The sequence below is a fragment of the Aureobasidium subglaciale genome (genome assembly GCF_000721755.1).
Source record: "Aureobasidium subglaciale EXF-2481 unplaced genomic scaffold scaffold_9, whole genome shotgun sequence".
NCBI classification, from domain to species: Eukaryota; Fungi; Ascomycota; class Dothideomycetes; order Dothideales; family Saccotheciaceae; genus Aureobasidium; species Aureobasidium subglaciale.
Genome location: NW_013566986.1, coordinates 283,650 through 299,489, shown reverse-complemented (window position 1 = coordinate 299,489; position 15,840 = coordinate 283,650). Strand labels below are relative to the sequence as shown.

The following is a 15,840-nucleotide window of genomic DNA, read 5'->3' as shown; positions in this document are numbered from 1 at the left end:
CGACATGAGCAAAGATTCACACCCTTGTCCAATAGTAATAAAAAGCTAGTCTCTCCTATCTGTGGAAGCAACATGGTCTCTCTTGTACAGGCGCCGAGCATGCCGCCCACACTTCCGCAAAAGAGTCTCAAAAGAGACGCCTCACATCTGTCGTCACCGGCGCCAGAATCCAGCCAGAGCAAGAAACTGCGAGTCGCCTTCGACGATAGGGTTGACGTCCGTATCATGGACGACTGGACGGCTAAGCCGTTGGACCTGGTCAAGGATGAAGTGCGAAGTGCTCTCGAAGGCCATCTGAGGGCTGGTGCCGACAAAGACGACGCCGCATATGAACAGCTTAGAATCATCTTCGTCAGCGCCCAGCCATCGCGATCCCATGACAGCGGTGCAGTCTCGCACTCCGAAGCGCCCAGTAACGCCACACTCAAGAAATACCTGGTGGCCTTGAGTGGCCGCGTGAGTGATCTCAAGGCCTGTGGCAAGCTGGTGCACGCCGTCCTTGACGTAAACTGGCTCGGCAGAGACGATGCTTTCGTAGCTCTCTACGTCCGCTTCTTGGGCACCCTGGGAAGTGCTGTGCCTGGCTTTCTCAGAACAGTCTTGGACCGTATCGTGGGACACTTTGTCGAGGGTGAGCTTGCTTGCTTCTTGCTATCGTGTGCCCGTTTGCTGACATGGCCTTAGTTTCGTCGTCCCTTGGCCGTATCCCCAACGAACCCTACGTGTCCAGACAACAGATGGTTGCTCGCCTACACAACGCCCTTCGATACCTGCTCCGTCTCATTCCGTCTGCGAACAGCGGCCTAGCCGAATCTCTCCGCGGCCAGTTCCCCAACCACAGAACTGCTAGTCGTCAAGGCTACATTGCCTTTGTCAAGAACGCCCTCAAGACGATCGAGTACGCTCCTGAGCTCAAAGCCGAAATCCAAACTCTCATCACTGAGCGCCTAGTCAAGATCGACGTCGAAGTTCAAGAAGAGCTGGACGATTTGGAAGATGAGGTTGACGAGAAGCGCGTCCTTGGACTCTCTGGTCTGCCCGAAGGAAGAGAAGATGCAGACGATTCAGAAGATGACAGCGATGCCGATTCGGAATCATCGAGCGAGATCAGCATGACACCCGAAGAGACCCATCTGCGTGCTCTGCGCGACACAGTCGCCAAACTTGACTCAGTCCTAGACCTCTTGTTCTCCCACTACACTCCTACATTTGCTAGTGGCAAGATGTACGAGGTGAATGATGCCTTCGAGCACCTCATCTCGCAGTTCTCCACCTTTGTCTTGCCTACCTATCGTTCGCGCCACACGCAGTTCCTCGTCTTCCACTTCGCTCAGATGTCCCAAGCTTACGCAGAGCGTTTTGCTGGCGTCCTGATCCGCCTTGCTACTGGCCGCAGCTCTGCCTCCAACGGCTCTCTGTCTGCTGCTGCGTACTTGGCCAGTTTCATCGCTCGTGGCGCTCGTGTGAACAAGACTCTCATACGTTCCATCTTCACCAGACTCGGCAACCATCTCGACACCCTGCGTCGCAACCACGAGTCGGCGTGTCAGGGGCCTAACCTCAGTCGTTATGGAACTTTCTACGCCATTGCCCAAGCTATGCTCTACATTTTCTGCTTCAGGTGGAGGGACTTTATCATGACGCCCGACGATGCAGACGTCGAGGACTATGACATCTTCGAGGAGGGCGAACCCGAATGGCTCCCTGGCATCAAAGAGTGCTTGACGCAAGCCATCTACTCAAAGCTCAACCCTCTCAAAGTTTGTGCTCCCGCCATCGTCCACCAATTTGGAGCCATCGCCAACCACCTTCGCTTCATGTATGTCATTCCCCTGCTCGAGACAAACAAGCGTTTACGTCTGTCTTCGTTCCGTACCCTGGCTGCACCAGTCAGCAGAGACATGGGTGCCGCGAGAAGAGAGAATACTCTCAGTCATCAGAGTGGAGAAGCTCACCATCAGCTCGACGCCTTTTTCCCATTCGACCCTTACCAATTGCCTAAGAGTAAGAAGTGGCTGGAAGGCGATTACATGGTGTGGAAGGGCGTGCCTGGTATGCAAGATGATGATGATGAGGACGAGGACGATGAGAGCAGCGACGAGGACGAGGACGAAGACGAATTCGGAGAGATCGGTGACGACCCCGAGTACGAGAGCGAGTAAAGATGGCACGTATTGATGTGTGCCTGGTGTTGACGGTCGATGGTACGATATTATTGATTTAGCGTGGAGTCCTGGTTTGGCGCAATGTGCATGTTGCTTCTTTATGCATGGTGGTTCGGCACATACCAGCGCGGTTGATGGTTCATAAGGCGTTCTCAACTGTGTTTAATCTAAAAATCAGACCGAGATAGCAAGACAAGGACAGTGATCCTGAAAGTCAAACGATACTACAACTTATCTCACACAACATGGTAAAGGTGTTGCTAAATCAGTAACATAGATATTGCAAATAATTCCCTCCGAACGCCTCCAATGTTTTCATATTTGCTTGTCTTATTCGTCATTTATCATTGATGGTTTCTTGATTGTATCGTGTTTTCATCAGATGGGGGATTTGTTGTCCCTTCACAGGCCCAATGGATTGCTGGCGGTGCCCTTGCCAGCATTACGTTGTTGACTGCCAGGAGGCAACTTTCCTCCAGGCATCAAAGTTTTGCTCGATCCAGGGCCACTCAAGCCAAGGGGATTTCCGCCAGTGGGCACACGAGGACCTCCTGCACGAGAGGCATCCTTGATGTTGTTGCCATAGCCTGCAACACCCTGGCCCCAGTAGCGAGTCGTGTTGGTAATACTGTAGGTGTGTTAGCTTGAGCTTAGGTAGCGGTCTAGGAAGTTTTGGAGGCTCTTACCTGTCACCAACTCCGCGACCAACATTGTTTACGCCATTGCCTACGCTGTAGACAATGTTACCGGCCACCTTGCCCGCGCCGGCGACGTAGCCCTGGACTTGCTTGCTGAGCCAGTTGTCACCCATTGTTTGTTCTGATATATGGAGGAAAAGTCTGGTGGATGCGATAGTTGAGGGATGTCTTTGAGCTTAAGATCACAAACCAGGTTTCACGATAGAAGATATACGTAGGGACGGCTGAACAATTTCTAGAATCATCAGACCAAGGTTCGCGTCTGCTTTGCAGGTGGCTGACAGGGGGGTACGTCATTAGAGATGTGAGGACGTTCGCTAATACTGGGGATCTCTGCCACGCTAGCGTCTCGGCCCAAGAGGCCGCTCGCCGATTGATCGTCCACTCTTTCGACAGGGCTCGTCTTCAACCACTTTCAGCAGCCACATTTTCAACCTTGTTACACAGGGCAATCATACTGGATACCACTGAGTTGTAAAACTACAGGATCGTCAATCTGGCCAACGACAAGCGATCTTAACCTGTCGCCGCGGAAAGGAGGAGATCGGGGAGGCGGAACATGTATCCTGGTGTATACGCATCAGTTTGAACTATCATCAAAACAGGACTGGACCAAACCAAAATACTTTGTTCCCACGATCTCTGGACAGGAAAACTCTTGAGAGCCTGTCACTGGGCCATAGTTGCTCTTCCGGCACTTTCTCGCCAACAGCGCATAGCCTGGCTCTGCTCTGGAACAAGCTGGAATCTCAGAGGAGTCCTTACGAAAAGCTCTGGACATGAGTCCGAACCACCTGGATCCATTCTCTGCAGTCGGCGCTGGTACAAAGCACAAGCAGATTCAAGATGCCAAGGATATGTACCAGGTGGTTGTTGAACGCGCCGCAAGAACAAATACGGTTGTTCCTGACTACGAGTTCATTGAACTTATCGGAAAGGGATCATTTGGAAGAGTCTACAAGTGGTGAGTTGTTGGCTTTGTGGATGAAATATGGCTTTGACTTACGTGCGCCAGCAAAAACAATGCTACTCGAGATCTTGTGGCCGTGAAGATCATTGATGTTGACGATCTGGATTACAAACTGGATCTCGACCAAAAGGATGAAGCCATTGAAGATTTTCGAAAAGAGGTCAAGACGCTCAAGCTCCTTAGAGACAGTCAGGCGAAGAACATCAACTACATTCAAGAGGCCTTTGACCTGCATTCTCAGCTGTGGATTGTTAGCGACTACTGTCCAGGTGGTAGCGTTCATACGCTCATGAAGGCTACGCCAGGTCCTGGGCTTGAAGAAGAGTACATCATACCGATCGCACGCGAACTGGCGGTGGCGCTCAAATACGTGCATGACGCAGGTGTGATCCACAGAGATGTCAAGTGTACGTGAAGGTTGATGGCTCTGTTCTTGAGACGTGCTAACAATCTTTAGGCGGCAATGTTTTGATTTCCGAGGACGGCCAGGTTCAGTTGTGTGACTTTGGTGTGGCAGCAGTGATCGAAACCGAAGCCTCAAAAAGATCCACTATCATCGGAACGCCGTTCTGGATGCCTCCAGAGATGCACTCGATGGATATGGCCGTCCAACAAGGTTATGGTACTGAGGTTGATTGCTGGGCGTATGGCTGCACCGTCTACGAAATGGCCACAGGAATGCCGCCAAACCATAAGTTCCATCCGTCCATGCTGCGAACAGTGCTGAAAGCCGCACCACGGCTTCAGGAGGGCGACTACTCACAAGGTCTACGAGACTTCATTGCGTTCTGTCTCGAAGAAAAGCCTCAAAATCGTCCGACCATGAACGCTATTCTGGAGCACCCGTTCATATCTGGTACATCAGAACAATATCCTACCGCCACAGTGAGAGAGATGATCGATCGTTACTTCCAATGGGAAAGAAGAGGCGGCCAAAGAGCGTCACTTTTCAACCCCATGGGAGCTGCTGCGCCTCAGCCATCTGAGCAACGCGACGATTATAATGATTGGAACTTCTCAACCTCCGCCGATTTTGAAAACGACTTCGTCAAGCGCTACAGTCAACTTGGTATTGCGGAAACAGATTTTGCAGCTACGAATAGCGACTCGGACGAAGTTCTACCCGCGCTCAACAACGTTACAAAGCCACATCCTAGGAACCCATTCCACGAAGCGCAAGAAGAGGCCAGGGCGAAGCGAGGAGAGCGCTCCATGGGACGACTCTTCGACACCAACGCAGACCCATACGACTACAACACGCTCATGGACGACGAAGAACAACCGATGTCAGACCTTCCTCTGAGGAACTTGTCCAGCGATCGCTCGGCCAACAGGGAGACCTTGATTGACTTGGACATGGGCGCAGTGGGGCTGGATTCTCAGCCGACCTTCAATTTCGACTTCAGCGATGTGCCAACGTTAAAGGCAGCAAGACCGAACCGTATGTCATCTGCAATGCCCGACGAAGACGATGACGAAAACGACTTCTACGATGGGCCAGATCAAGACACGCGAAGAGCTACCAAAGACTGGCAATTCCCTCTCAAGATGATGCCTGCCGACAACCCGAGCAGGCGTACACAGGACTGGACCTTTGCTATGGCACAACCTCCAGCTGCGGATCGCAAGACTCAAGACTGGTCCTTTGCAACAGCCCAACCAGCGGCCGATCGTAAAACTGCAGATTGGTCGTTCGCTACAGCTCAGCCGGCTACTGATCGAAGAACGGCGGACTGGTCATTCGCAGAGATGACAGAGCCCGTGACAGCAGAGCCAGACCGCCGAACCGCAGATTGGACGTTCGCGACAGCTGAGCCGGCGTCCAACGAACCAGACGCCGAGCCAGACTTCTCCTTTCCACCCATGAAGGATGAGACGGACATTGCTCCAGGCTTCAGACCTCACTTGACCCGTACAGCTACAGAACCGATCGGGCAGTTCAATGATTTCCTACACCCTCCTGTAGGATCGGTTACCCAAGATGACTTCGACATATCGAAGGTTCGCGAATCAAAGCCCATCATCGATCTTGACTTGGGCATGACCTTTGAACCAAAGTTCGATCTGGAGACAGCCATAACGCACCATTCCCAACCAAGCATAGCATCCATATCTCACCACTCACAACCAAGCATCACAACATCGTCTCCTGTCATAAGCGCAGCAGGGTCGACCGAGACGTCACGTAACCCCTTCTTCTTAGATGAGGTCGAGCAACCCAGCGGCGATGAAGTCAAGCGCTCCTCGCATCGCCAATCACGTTCCGAACCACAACTTCTGGCATCAAGCAATCTCCATTCTGCAGCACTTCACTCTAGGGGGCCCAGCAACGTATCTCTACTCAGACACTCGAGGGACAGAGGCTATTCTTACTCATCTACAGCATCGTCAGACGTGCAGAGTGGAAGCTGGCCCCGAGACTACAACCGTAGGATGGAGGCACACACAAGACAACAGCTCCTTGACGGACTTCACACTTCTGCTATTGCTTCACGCAATAGCTGGGCTCGATTCGCTGCAGCCGACTCCTTTGATGACACTGACATTGATGCACCTATGGCTGATCCTGGTGTAAGAGTACCGGGACTCGATGACGCCGATTTTCCCCTCGTAGGTCATGCGGGATCGAAGCCATCGTCGCGCATTGATGCCTTCAATGTGGACACAGACGAGAGCACTTATGGAGACCTCACCATGCCCCGCAATCGCGCACGTGCAGATACAGGAGGCACAACAAGCACAGGCTACGACTCGTCAAGAGAAGATACAGCATATATATCATATGCGCGCAGCAGCCGTCTTTTAAACGAGTTCCCACGACTGTCAGCACCTGATGCAGAAGTACTCATCGACGGCGCCGACTCAGAGCTCGTGTTCCAAGAGATGGACCGTCTATTTGCCGATCTAGAAGGAGGACTTGGTCTGGCTGCCGAAATGTTTCAACGACGTGACAGAGACATATTTCGAGGAAGGGAAGAGGGAGAGGATTACGAAAGGCATGTCAAGGGATTCGGCAGTGAGGGAGAAGGACTCATGTGATAGGGAAATGGGATGCACGGGGACCAGATGAATTTGCTTTGACGCGAAGATACCCTTATGGCTTGTAACATAGATGATGGCGTGTATAACACAATTCACTTTGCATTGGAAGTGATTGCTTGGGTCCTTGGTCTGTATGACTGTTTCTGTGTGGGATCTGTATGACTGAATGTGGAGTTAACGGGGATAAAAGCGGAAAATGTCGGTCGTTAGCGCACACCAAAAGCCGGGGGAAGCGTGCGATGAGGACGTAGAGTATGATGAACAGAGAGGGACCCTCTGTTTTCCAACGCACCTTCTTTCACCACGAGTTACTTGCCTCGAGCGCTATGAAAAGACGGCCCTCGAGCATTTGACCCCCACCGAGCGACATTAGAACGAAACAGACGTCCCCATACGGACCGCCGAGCACGTTGCCCATCCGGCGCGCGCATACGCCATCAGATGAATCCAGCGCATAATAGAGACGGCTGGCCGCCCAGAGAGGAGCATACTCCACTTCATCGCACTTTCGCGTGAGTCTACACATGCGACTAAGAGTTTATCACGAGTGCTGACATGGTCGTAACATAGTGCAAATCCACCTCCTGCTCATCCCGGTGCAGCTCCATCACCTCGCACAGGTGGGCTTCCCCCTCCTTCAGGTACAGCCAGTCCCGAGTCTATGGCCGAGCACATGCTTACGACTGAGACAGGACCCTTTGCCCCTTTCCAACAGGTACCGCACAATCTTATGAACCCATCTTCGCCCCGCCATCAAGCACAAGCCGCCTTCCCTCTCGGTCGCGACATGTCGGATCATCGGGAGAATATCCACATCAAAGAAGAGCAGGACGCCGTGCGTCGCGACCAACAGCGTGAAAGACAACATATGGAGCAACTCCCTCCCCACCAAGCCCAAGGAGGACCCATCCATCTTCACCAGCCCGTGGCCGTCGCACCTCGCACTGTTCATGGCCCCAACGGCTTGCTGGCCAACACTCCTGGTGGCCATGCTCAGATGCCAAACGCCGTCTTCAGCGGAGGCCCTGTCCAGCCTGCCACTCAGTCTCAGGCCATGCTTGTTCCTATGCAGCCTGGCAGTGCCCAACCCGCGAATGTTGGCCAAGGCCAGCAGCCTATTCTGAACGTAGGTTCACATGTCTTTGCCTCTGCCATGCACACTACTGATCGTCCTCAGGATGCGCTGAGCTATCTCGACCAAGTCAAGGTGCAATTCGTCGACCATCCCGATGTTTACAACAGATTCCTCGACATAATGAAGGACTTCAAGAGTGGGGCGTACGTGTCGGTCTCCGCATCCGACTCTTCTGAGGTGCTGACAAGATACAGTATTGATACACCTGGTGTTATCGAACGTGTCTCGACCCTCTTCGCCGGCAACCCAGAGCTCATTCAGGGCTTCAACACCTTCTTGCCCCCAGGCTACAGGATCGAGTGCGGCACCGGCGACGATCCGAACGCTATTCGAGTAACGACTCCCATGGGAACAACCGTTCAGGCCATGCCGGCACCCCGGCCCATTTCTCCACGCACCGCAGCTCCTCCGCAAGACGGAAGCAATCAGGAAGGCCCTTTGTTTGCCGCAGTCAACAGACAGACCAACGGCAACTGGACGCCTCAGGCTCCTGGCCATGCTCACATCGTCCACAGTCCTAGTGGTCGCCCGGTAGGAGCCGCTCCCTTCACTTCCCAGATGGGCCCCCAGCAAGCCGCCGCCATTGCCGAAGCTCAAGCTCGCGAACAGCAGCAGGCCTTGAGCCTCCAGCAGGAACAGCGTGTCTCGCAATTGCAAAATGCCGTCTCCGCCGCAGCCGGTGACAATCTCGCTAGGGCTGGCATGATGTCTCCGACTGGTGGTGCTGCCGCTCTTGCCCAAGGTGAAATGGTGATTGGTCCTGATGGTCAGCCCCTGGGCCACGAGAAGGTGAGGCCGCAGGTCGAGTTCAACCATGCCATCAGCTATGTCAACAAGATAAAGGTTCGTGCAGCGCGTCTTTTTTTTCTCCAAACGTCATGCTTACTTCTGATCAGAACCGCTTCCAACAGCAGCCAGACATTTACAAGCAATTCTTGGAAATCTTGCAGACCTACCAGCGCGAGTCTAAGCCGATCCAGGACGTCTATGCCCAAGTAACGCGACTTTTCAATTCGGCCCCAGATCTTCTTGAGGACTTCAAGCAGTTTCTACCAGAATCCGCCGCACACGCGAAAGCCGCGGCAGCCGCAAGGGCACAACAACAAGAAGAGTCTGTCATGCTTAGCAACGTGCGTGGTGACCCTTTCTACCAGGCACCACAGCCCCATCAGACACCCAGAGCCGAACATCGCCTGCCACCCGTCGGAAACTTTGCTCCTACACCTACTGTTAATAAGGACAACAAGAGAAAGCGCGGTGACAGACAAGGGACCGTCACCAACGCAGGCCCTGAGACAAACGGCTTGGCTAAAGCTCCAGCTTACGGCCAGATGACTAGCGTCAACAAACGTGCTAAGCAGACCCATGCCACCAGGCAGGTCATGCCTTCAGACATCCCCCCAACTTCTCCAACTCTGGTCCCTGCGCTCCCTGAGCCTCTGCCACCGACCCAGAGCTCGCTTGCGACAGCCGACGAGATGAGCTTCTTCGACCGTGCTAAGAAGGCCATCGGCAACAAAGCTGCCATGAACGAGTTCCTCAAACTTTGCAATCTTTTCTCACAAGATCTGATTGACCGCACTACTTTGGTTCACAAAGCCCGCGGTTTCATCGGCAGCAATCCAGATCTCTTCCAGTGGTTCCAGATGTGGGTCGGTTACGCCAACGACGACATTCTCATCGAGAACAAGCCCAGAGCCCCATCATGCAGAATCTCTTTGAGCAACTGCAGAGGGCTCGGACCAAGCTATCGCCTTCTTCCTAAGCGGGAGCGTTTGAAGCCGTGCCGTGGACGTGATGAGTTGTGTAACGAAGTGCTCAACGACGACTGGGCCTCGCATCCTACGTGGGCATCCGAGGACTCTGGTTTCATTGCCCACAGGAAGAACATCCACGAAGAAGGACTCCACAAGATTGAGGAAGAACGTCACGACTACGACTTCAACATCGAGGCTTGTTCTCGCACAATCCAGCTCCTTGAGCCTATCGCACAGCAGATTCTCCGCATGAATCCTCGTGAGAAGGAGGCTCTCGAGATTCCTCCTGGTCTTGGTGGACAGAGCGAGACGATTCACAAGCGCATCATCATGAAGCTCTACGGCCGCGAGAAGGGTCACATGGTCGTCCAGTCGCTCCACGCTCAGCCTTACAAGGTCATCCCCGTGCTGCTCAACAGACTCAAGCAAAAGCTCGAGGAGTGGAAACAGGCACAGCGAGAGTGGGAGAAGGTCTGGCGTGATCAAACACAGAAAATGTTCTGGAAGAGTTTGGACCACCAAGCCGTGAACGCCAAGCAAGCCGACAAGCGTCAGTTCCAGACAAAGATCCTCCTTGGTGAGGTCCAAACTAGATACGAAGAGCAAAAGAGACAACGACTGGCCGGCCAGAACCCACGCAACCAGCCTCAGATGACTTTCAAGTTTGCAGACACAAGTGTCATCATCGACGCGTCACATCTGGTTCTTCTGTACGCCGAGCAGATGCACTCTACGGAATATCCACGTTTGACCTCTTTCATCCGAGAGTTCATCCCCCTCTTCTTTGGCTTAGATTATGAGTGGTTCGGCAACCAGATCAGAGCCAAGTTCGGCGATACTCCTCACATGGAGGTCGGTGAAGACTCAATCTCGGCCTTTGACGATCCGATCAACGCCAAGCCTCGCAAACCAACAACCAAAAAGGGCGATCTTCTGCGCGGTGTTCTCGAGCGCGGACGCAAGAACCGCAAAGATGACGGTAGCAACACCCCTCTTAGTAGAGCATCGACCCCTGATAACGCATCCAATGTGGACGAAGAGATGAGCGATACTGCCAACGTGGTAGACGATCTCAAGTCTGACATTGCCTTGGACACCTGGGCATCCCATCCTTTGGCGGGCAACGTCCACAAGGACAAGGAGCTGTACCTCAACCAGATGTACTCTCGCTCCAAGTACAACCTCTACGGCAACGCAACCATCTACTGCTTCATCCGCGTATTTGTGTTCCTGTACGAGCGCTTGAATAACATCAAGCAGGCCGAGGCCGATGCTCATACCACAGTGAACCGTGCAATGGCTCCTAAGCCTGCCACCGAGCTCGGTATCATCGACAAGCTTCCCACTGACTTCTTCACTGATGTTAGCGACACATCCAACTTCTACCGTCAGATACTCGGCATGTTCGAAGATCTGATCAAGGGAGATATGGACATGGCACACATCGAAGAGACGTTGCGCAGATATTACTTGCAGTGTGGTTGGCAGCTCTATTCCTTCGACAAGCTTCTTGGTGCCTTGGTACGATTTGCTATTGCAATGCTCGGTAGTGAAAGCACCAAGGACAAGAGCTGGGACATTCTCCAGCTGTTCCGCAGAGACAGAGCCAAGGATGAAACTTCTTTCCAAGATGAGATGAACTACAGAAAGCAGACCGAGAAGTACACGAAAGATATGGATATCTACGGAATCGCCTATGTAAGAAACACACTAAGACATGCTCAGGAGCAAAGACTAACGAACATGCAGGACCAAGCAACATCTGAAGTGCAGATCAGACTCTACAAGAAGGATGATCCTACGCTCGACACAACCTCAATGCTCCAGGAGGATCTCTGGCGCGTTTACGTCACCAATCTCCTTAAGCTTGCGCCGACACCAGATGTGCCCGCAACCAAGCGTCGGCCAGTAATGCACAGAAACTTGCGTCAACTCAACGTGGATCCCAGCACAATCTACAGCGAGGAGCGTTCTGACGACTACCGCAGACTTGTGGATTCCGCTGTTTCATCGGAGGGTCTTGAATTCCGCGTGGCCGTCGAGCTGTACCGCATGTACTTCATCAAGAACACCGAGGAGTACGCATACCAACCAGCATCCATCCGAAGTGGAGGCAAGGAAGGTGTAGAGGAGGCAGACTTCACGGCCCGCTACCGAAGCGATCATAGCCAGGACACTGCCATAAACCACGCAGCCATGAGAGGGCTTAGCAAGGAGGATGTCGAGGGCAAAACATCTGGCTTCCACACTCTAGTTACCGAGGGCGGCGTCACGGTGTCATTAGGTTCTACCGACGAGGACGAAGAGATGGAAGACTAGCAATTTTTCCCCTACCGAGACATTCCTGAAGTCGTTCGCTGGATAGTCCAGGACAGACTCAGATCACGGGCAAGCTCAGAGAGAAAAGCAATATTCTCATGGTCTCTACGAGATTGAGAGGGCGAATAGGACACAGGCGTTTGCAAGATGAGCTTTTTACGTCTCATAGCTCTATTTCAGCGTCGCGAGAAGGTCATTGGAAGCTCGATTGGTTCAGAGGTGAAGAGCTCAATAGGAGTCTGGCGTAAAGTAGGCAGGTACGCTTCAGCAGACCTCAGCTTACGGAAGACTGCTTGAAGTGACAAGCCTTTCCTATCCATTATGCAGTAATGTAAATTATTACGGATTTCTATATACTTGCCACGAGAGATTCAGTAGATGCTCATATTGAAAGCATCAAGCATACCTTAGCGAATGAGTGATGGTCATGTCGAGGTGATGATGGCAAGTTCCGAAACAGTGGGGAAATTATTTTCGTGGCACCTCCGAACATCACGGCGTAGCAGCGTCGGGTGCCGCCTCTTGATACGATACGTCTTGTGCCTCGCATCTCTCCTCGACTCGACCTCATACCACATTAGCAATGCCGCCCCGTGTTGGACCTCGGGCGGGCCAGGTCGCCGGATCTCAACAATGCCTCCGCACAACAATCACTGGTAGCAATGCTCGCCAATCTGTATCAGGACAGCGCGACTTTTCCCAATCATCTGGTCAACAATTCCAGGTGACATGCAAGAATGACACGCGTCTTCGCCGCAACATGTTTTCCTGGTTGAACGGACCTGGTCGCGTGTTCCGTGAACCTCTCCAAGGCTCGACTAACTACCTGGGTGCATACGACAGAAGTGGGAACTTGCTCCGCCTGAGATACAGTGCAGAACAGGAGAACGAGGATCAGGAGAAGGTTGATGAGTCCAAGCTCAGTGATGAAGAGAAGGCCAAGTACAGGGAAGAGAAGGAGAAAAAGGAAGCAGAGGAGCGAAACAAGATCCCGAAAGAAAGAGCAGCCGATCTCCGACCATACCCGTTAAACACCGATTTCCGCAGTCAGTCCATCTTGAGTGAGGAGTTGCGCGATGAAATCTACAAGAAGATTGTTGATGAGAAGGTTGATCTGTCGACTGTCAGCGCTCTGTACGGTGTCGATATGCGCAGAGTGGCTGCTGTTGTCCGTCTGAAGACGATTGAGAAGAACTGGATTGCAGAGGTATGTGATGCTGCTGTTTACCTTCCCCCTTTCCCCTGCACTTCAAATGATGAGACATACAAAAAATTCGATTAGTCTTTATGACACCCACATGGATACAACGCCTATTTACTCTGATCTACTCGCTATACTCAAAACTGCCTGCCACAACTTGAACTGCATCAAGTGCTGACAAGTTCAACAGGGCAAGAAGCTGGCTACACCATACGCCGAGGCAGTCATGCAAATGGTGCCACAGACACATTTCAGCCGCAAGCTCCTTGAAGACCCCAAGAAGACATTCTCACACGAGTCGATCAACGATCTCCCTGTCCACCCATACACACGCACACAAATCTTCTACCCGACATCAGAGTCGCGACAATTTACTCGTGAAGACGCGGCAAAGGTCTTCTCACCCACCCTCCTGTCTGCCGATGAGCGGATACCTCTGTCCGACTTGATCGAGATCGAGAGGGATGCTCTCAACGAAGTGCCGCGTGAGCAACGCACACAGCGTATTCGTGAGCGCACCGAGGCGAAGCTCCGCGCAAAGCAGGAGAAGGAACGCAAGAGGCAGGAGTGGGAGGCCAGAAACGTCAAGGTCGTTAGCAACCAGCGCTGGAACTTCCGCTTCCAGAGCATCAGTGTCGAGGATGCAGGCAAGGACGGTCGCGGTAGACGCGGAGTTGGATGGAGATACGGAAACCCTCACCACGACCGCGAAAAGGGCGAGATCAAACTTCCCACGAGCGTCGAATAGACGTGATTCGTGGAAGTTGTACGAGTAGTGTAATATATTCATAGAAACACAAGTTTGGGGGGTGGATTGCCCTCGTGCCTGCCCCTCGTAACCGCGCACCTTCCTGCATTGTACTTTTGTATCATCAACAAGCCTCACGAGTCACACGCCCTGTCATATGACAGACTTTTCGAATAGCATGTGCTAAAAACGTGCCCATGGGGCCATCCGTCACAAAAAGGCGGCGGTGATCAGAGTCAAAAGGTAAAATGAAGCATAGCAATCGCAAAGCAGCCTCGGTCTCAGCAGCCACTTTCCCGACCTGCGATCCCCTCCCCCCTTGACAAAATTCCTATAGCGGGACCGCCGACCTACTCCTCGCCCAAAATCGCAACACAATGAGCCTCATCGGCTATGTCGGGGCGGCGCTAACGTCAATCCTGGTGTCGATACCAACGCTGCACCTGCTGGCATCCGTGACGCATGCGCCGGTGCTGTCCTTTGCTGCCCGCAGCATCGCTTCCTTCAGCGCCCTCTTCTTTTGCGCCTGCTATGGTGTCGCCGCTTCTATCGTCCTACGTCTGGTCGGCTATGGTGGGCTGAGCCAGTGGACCACTGCCCGTGCCTTCAAATGGACCATGTGGACACTCACTGGTGTCGAGTTCAAGGTCAACGACAAATATGGCAGTCTCAAGACTCGTCCTTGCGTCATGATCGGTAACCACCAGAGGTGTGTCATCCGATATCTCGCCTTACTCTGCTCCTCGAGGCTTACTGACGTGCGGCTACGACAGTGAACTCGACGTCCTGATGCTCGGCTGTGTCTTCCCACCCTACACCTCCGTAACCGCAAAGAGCAGTCTAAAGTGGGTCCCCTTCCTCGGTCAATTCATGACCCTCTCCAAGACCGTCTTTATCAATCGCACCTCCCGCTCCGCCGCCCTGGCCGCCTTCTCCCATGCTGCAGAAACTATGCACTCAGAGCAACAGTCCGTCTTTATTTTCCCCGAGGGCACTCGCTCCTACGCAAACACACCCACCCTCTTACCCTTCAAGAAGGGCGCATTTCATCTCGCTGTCCAAGCTCAGGTCCCCATTGTCCCTGTAGTGGTTGCAAATTATAGCAATGTGTTGGATGTGAAGAAAAAGACTTTCAACTCAGGCACGGTTCCTGTCTCGATCTTGAAGCCGGTCGAGACCAAGGGGTTGAGCAAGGATGACGTTGATGCGTTGGTTGAGAGAGTTCAGAAGGATATGGCCGAGGAGCTGGTCAGGATCTCAAAAGTGGCCGAGAAGCAGGGCGTTGCAAAGGCTTGATCTTGCAGCCCTAATGTTAAGAGCACTGGTGTAGATAAGGGTATTGCTGGTTGACCTGATCAGGTACTTCAGCATGAAAAGAGGATAGGACGAGAGGTCCCGAGTCCTTGGTCATCATCCTGCCTTGATCATGCACACTGCGAGATGGTCTTGTATCAACGCTGCAAAGACACTGGAAGACGACGCTACTCGAGAGAGAGTACTCGGCACCATGCCATGGCGATCGGGACCGAGTTTCGGCAAGAAGAGTCTTGGTCAAGTCAATCGCAGGATTCAGGAACGGCTCGCCATCAATGGACTCGGTGCGAACTTCTATACAAGAGGGCGTAAATGACACCCATATAGCAATCTCTACATGTTCACATCATTTTCTTGCGTGCTGTGCCAGGATCAGTGTAGCCATCCATTCGCTCCTTCTATATACGAGGAGTGCTGGATAATAAAATGCTAAGAACGATAGCTCCTTTCCAACTCAGTGATGGCTTTCTTTAACGTCCTGATTTGATACA

The 15,840-nt window shown here is 52.8% G+C and overlaps 6 protein-coding genes across 6 annotated transcripts; 5 read left to right on the top strand and 1 right to left on the bottom strand.

Moving 5' to 3' along the window:
• Positions 1-99: 99 nt before the first annotated feature.
• Positions 100-2,162, top strand: AUEXF2481DRAFT_4638 (uncharacterized protein; the record flags this gene model as incomplete). The annotated part of the gene is made up of 2 exons (XM_013488603.1): positions 100-631; positions 685-2,162. 2 exons carry the CDS (start codon positions 100-102, stop codon positions 2,160-2,162), a joined length of 2,010 nt encoding a protein of 669 aa, XP_013344057.1.
• Positions 2,163-2,567: 405 nt separating this feature from the next.
• Positions 2,568-2,976, bottom strand: AUEXF2481DRAFT_4637 (uncharacterized protein; the record flags this gene model as incomplete). Its single annotated transcript, XM_013488602.1, has 2 exons — positions 2,568-2,793; positions 2,852-2,976. The coding sequence occupies 2 exons, from the start codon at positions 2,974-2,976 to the stop codon at positions 2,568-2,570; spliced, it is 351 nt and encodes a 116-aa protein (XP_013344056.1).
• Positions 2,977-3,284: 308 nt separating this feature from the next.
• On the top strand, positions 3,285-6,994 carry AUEXF2481DRAFT_97341 (uncharacterized protein). The gene is made up of 3 exons (XM_013488882.1): positions 3,285-3,827; positions 3,879-4,240; positions 4,291-6,994. Exons 1-3 carry the CDS (start codon positions 3,643-3,645, stop codon positions 6,870-6,872), a joined length of 3,129 nt encoding a protein of 1,042 aa, XP_013344336.1. The 5' UTR covers positions 3,285-3,642; the 3' UTR covers positions 6,873-6,994.
• A 749-nt stretch (positions 6,995-7,743) lies between these two features.
• Positions 7,744-12,086, top strand: AUEXF2481DRAFT_65197 (uncharacterized protein; the record flags this gene model as incomplete). Its single annotated transcript, XM_013488817.1, has 5 exons — positions 7,744-8,001; positions 8,053-8,153; positions 8,205-8,853; positions 8,907-11,465; positions 11,517-12,086. The coding sequence occupies 5 exons, from the start codon at positions 7,744-7,746 to the stop codon at positions 12,084-12,086; spliced, it is 4,137 nt and encodes a 1,378-aa protein (XP_013344271.1).
• A 583-nt stretch (positions 12,087-12,669) lies between these two features.
• AUEXF2481DRAFT_29095 (uncharacterized protein) lies at positions 12,670-14,035 on the top strand (the record flags this gene model as incomplete). Its single annotated transcript, XM_013488682.1, has 2 exons — positions 12,670-13,293; positions 13,478-14,035. 2 exons carry the CDS (start codon positions 12,670-12,672, stop codon positions 14,033-14,035), a joined length of 1,182 nt encoding a protein of 393 aa, XP_013344136.1.
• A 377-nt stretch (positions 14,036-14,412) lies between these two features.
• On the top strand, positions 14,413-15,331 carry AUEXF2481DRAFT_29094 (uncharacterized protein; the record flags this gene model as incomplete). Its single annotated transcript, XM_013488681.1, has 2 exons — positions 14,413-14,744; positions 14,809-15,331. 2 exons carry the CDS (start codon positions 14,413-14,415, stop codon positions 15,329-15,331), a joined length of 855 nt encoding a protein of 284 aa, XP_013344135.1.
• Positions 15,332-15,840: the final 509 nt, after the last annotated feature.

Bases quoted from the DNA above. Each gene is read 5' to 3' on its own strand.
- AUEXF2481DRAFT_97341 (XM_013488882.1), top strand. From the start codon at position 3,643: ATGAGTCCGAACCACCTGGATCCATTCTCTGCAGTCGGCGCTGGTACA. The intron at 3,828-3,878 runs GTGAGTTGTTGG...TACGTGCGCCAG, and splicing joins TTTGGAAGAGTCTACAAGTG to CAAAAACAATGCTACTCGAG. The intron at 4,241-4,290 runs GTACGTGAAGGT...AACAATCTTTAG, and splicing joins GATCCACAGAGATGTCAAGT to GCGGCAATGTTTTGATTTCC.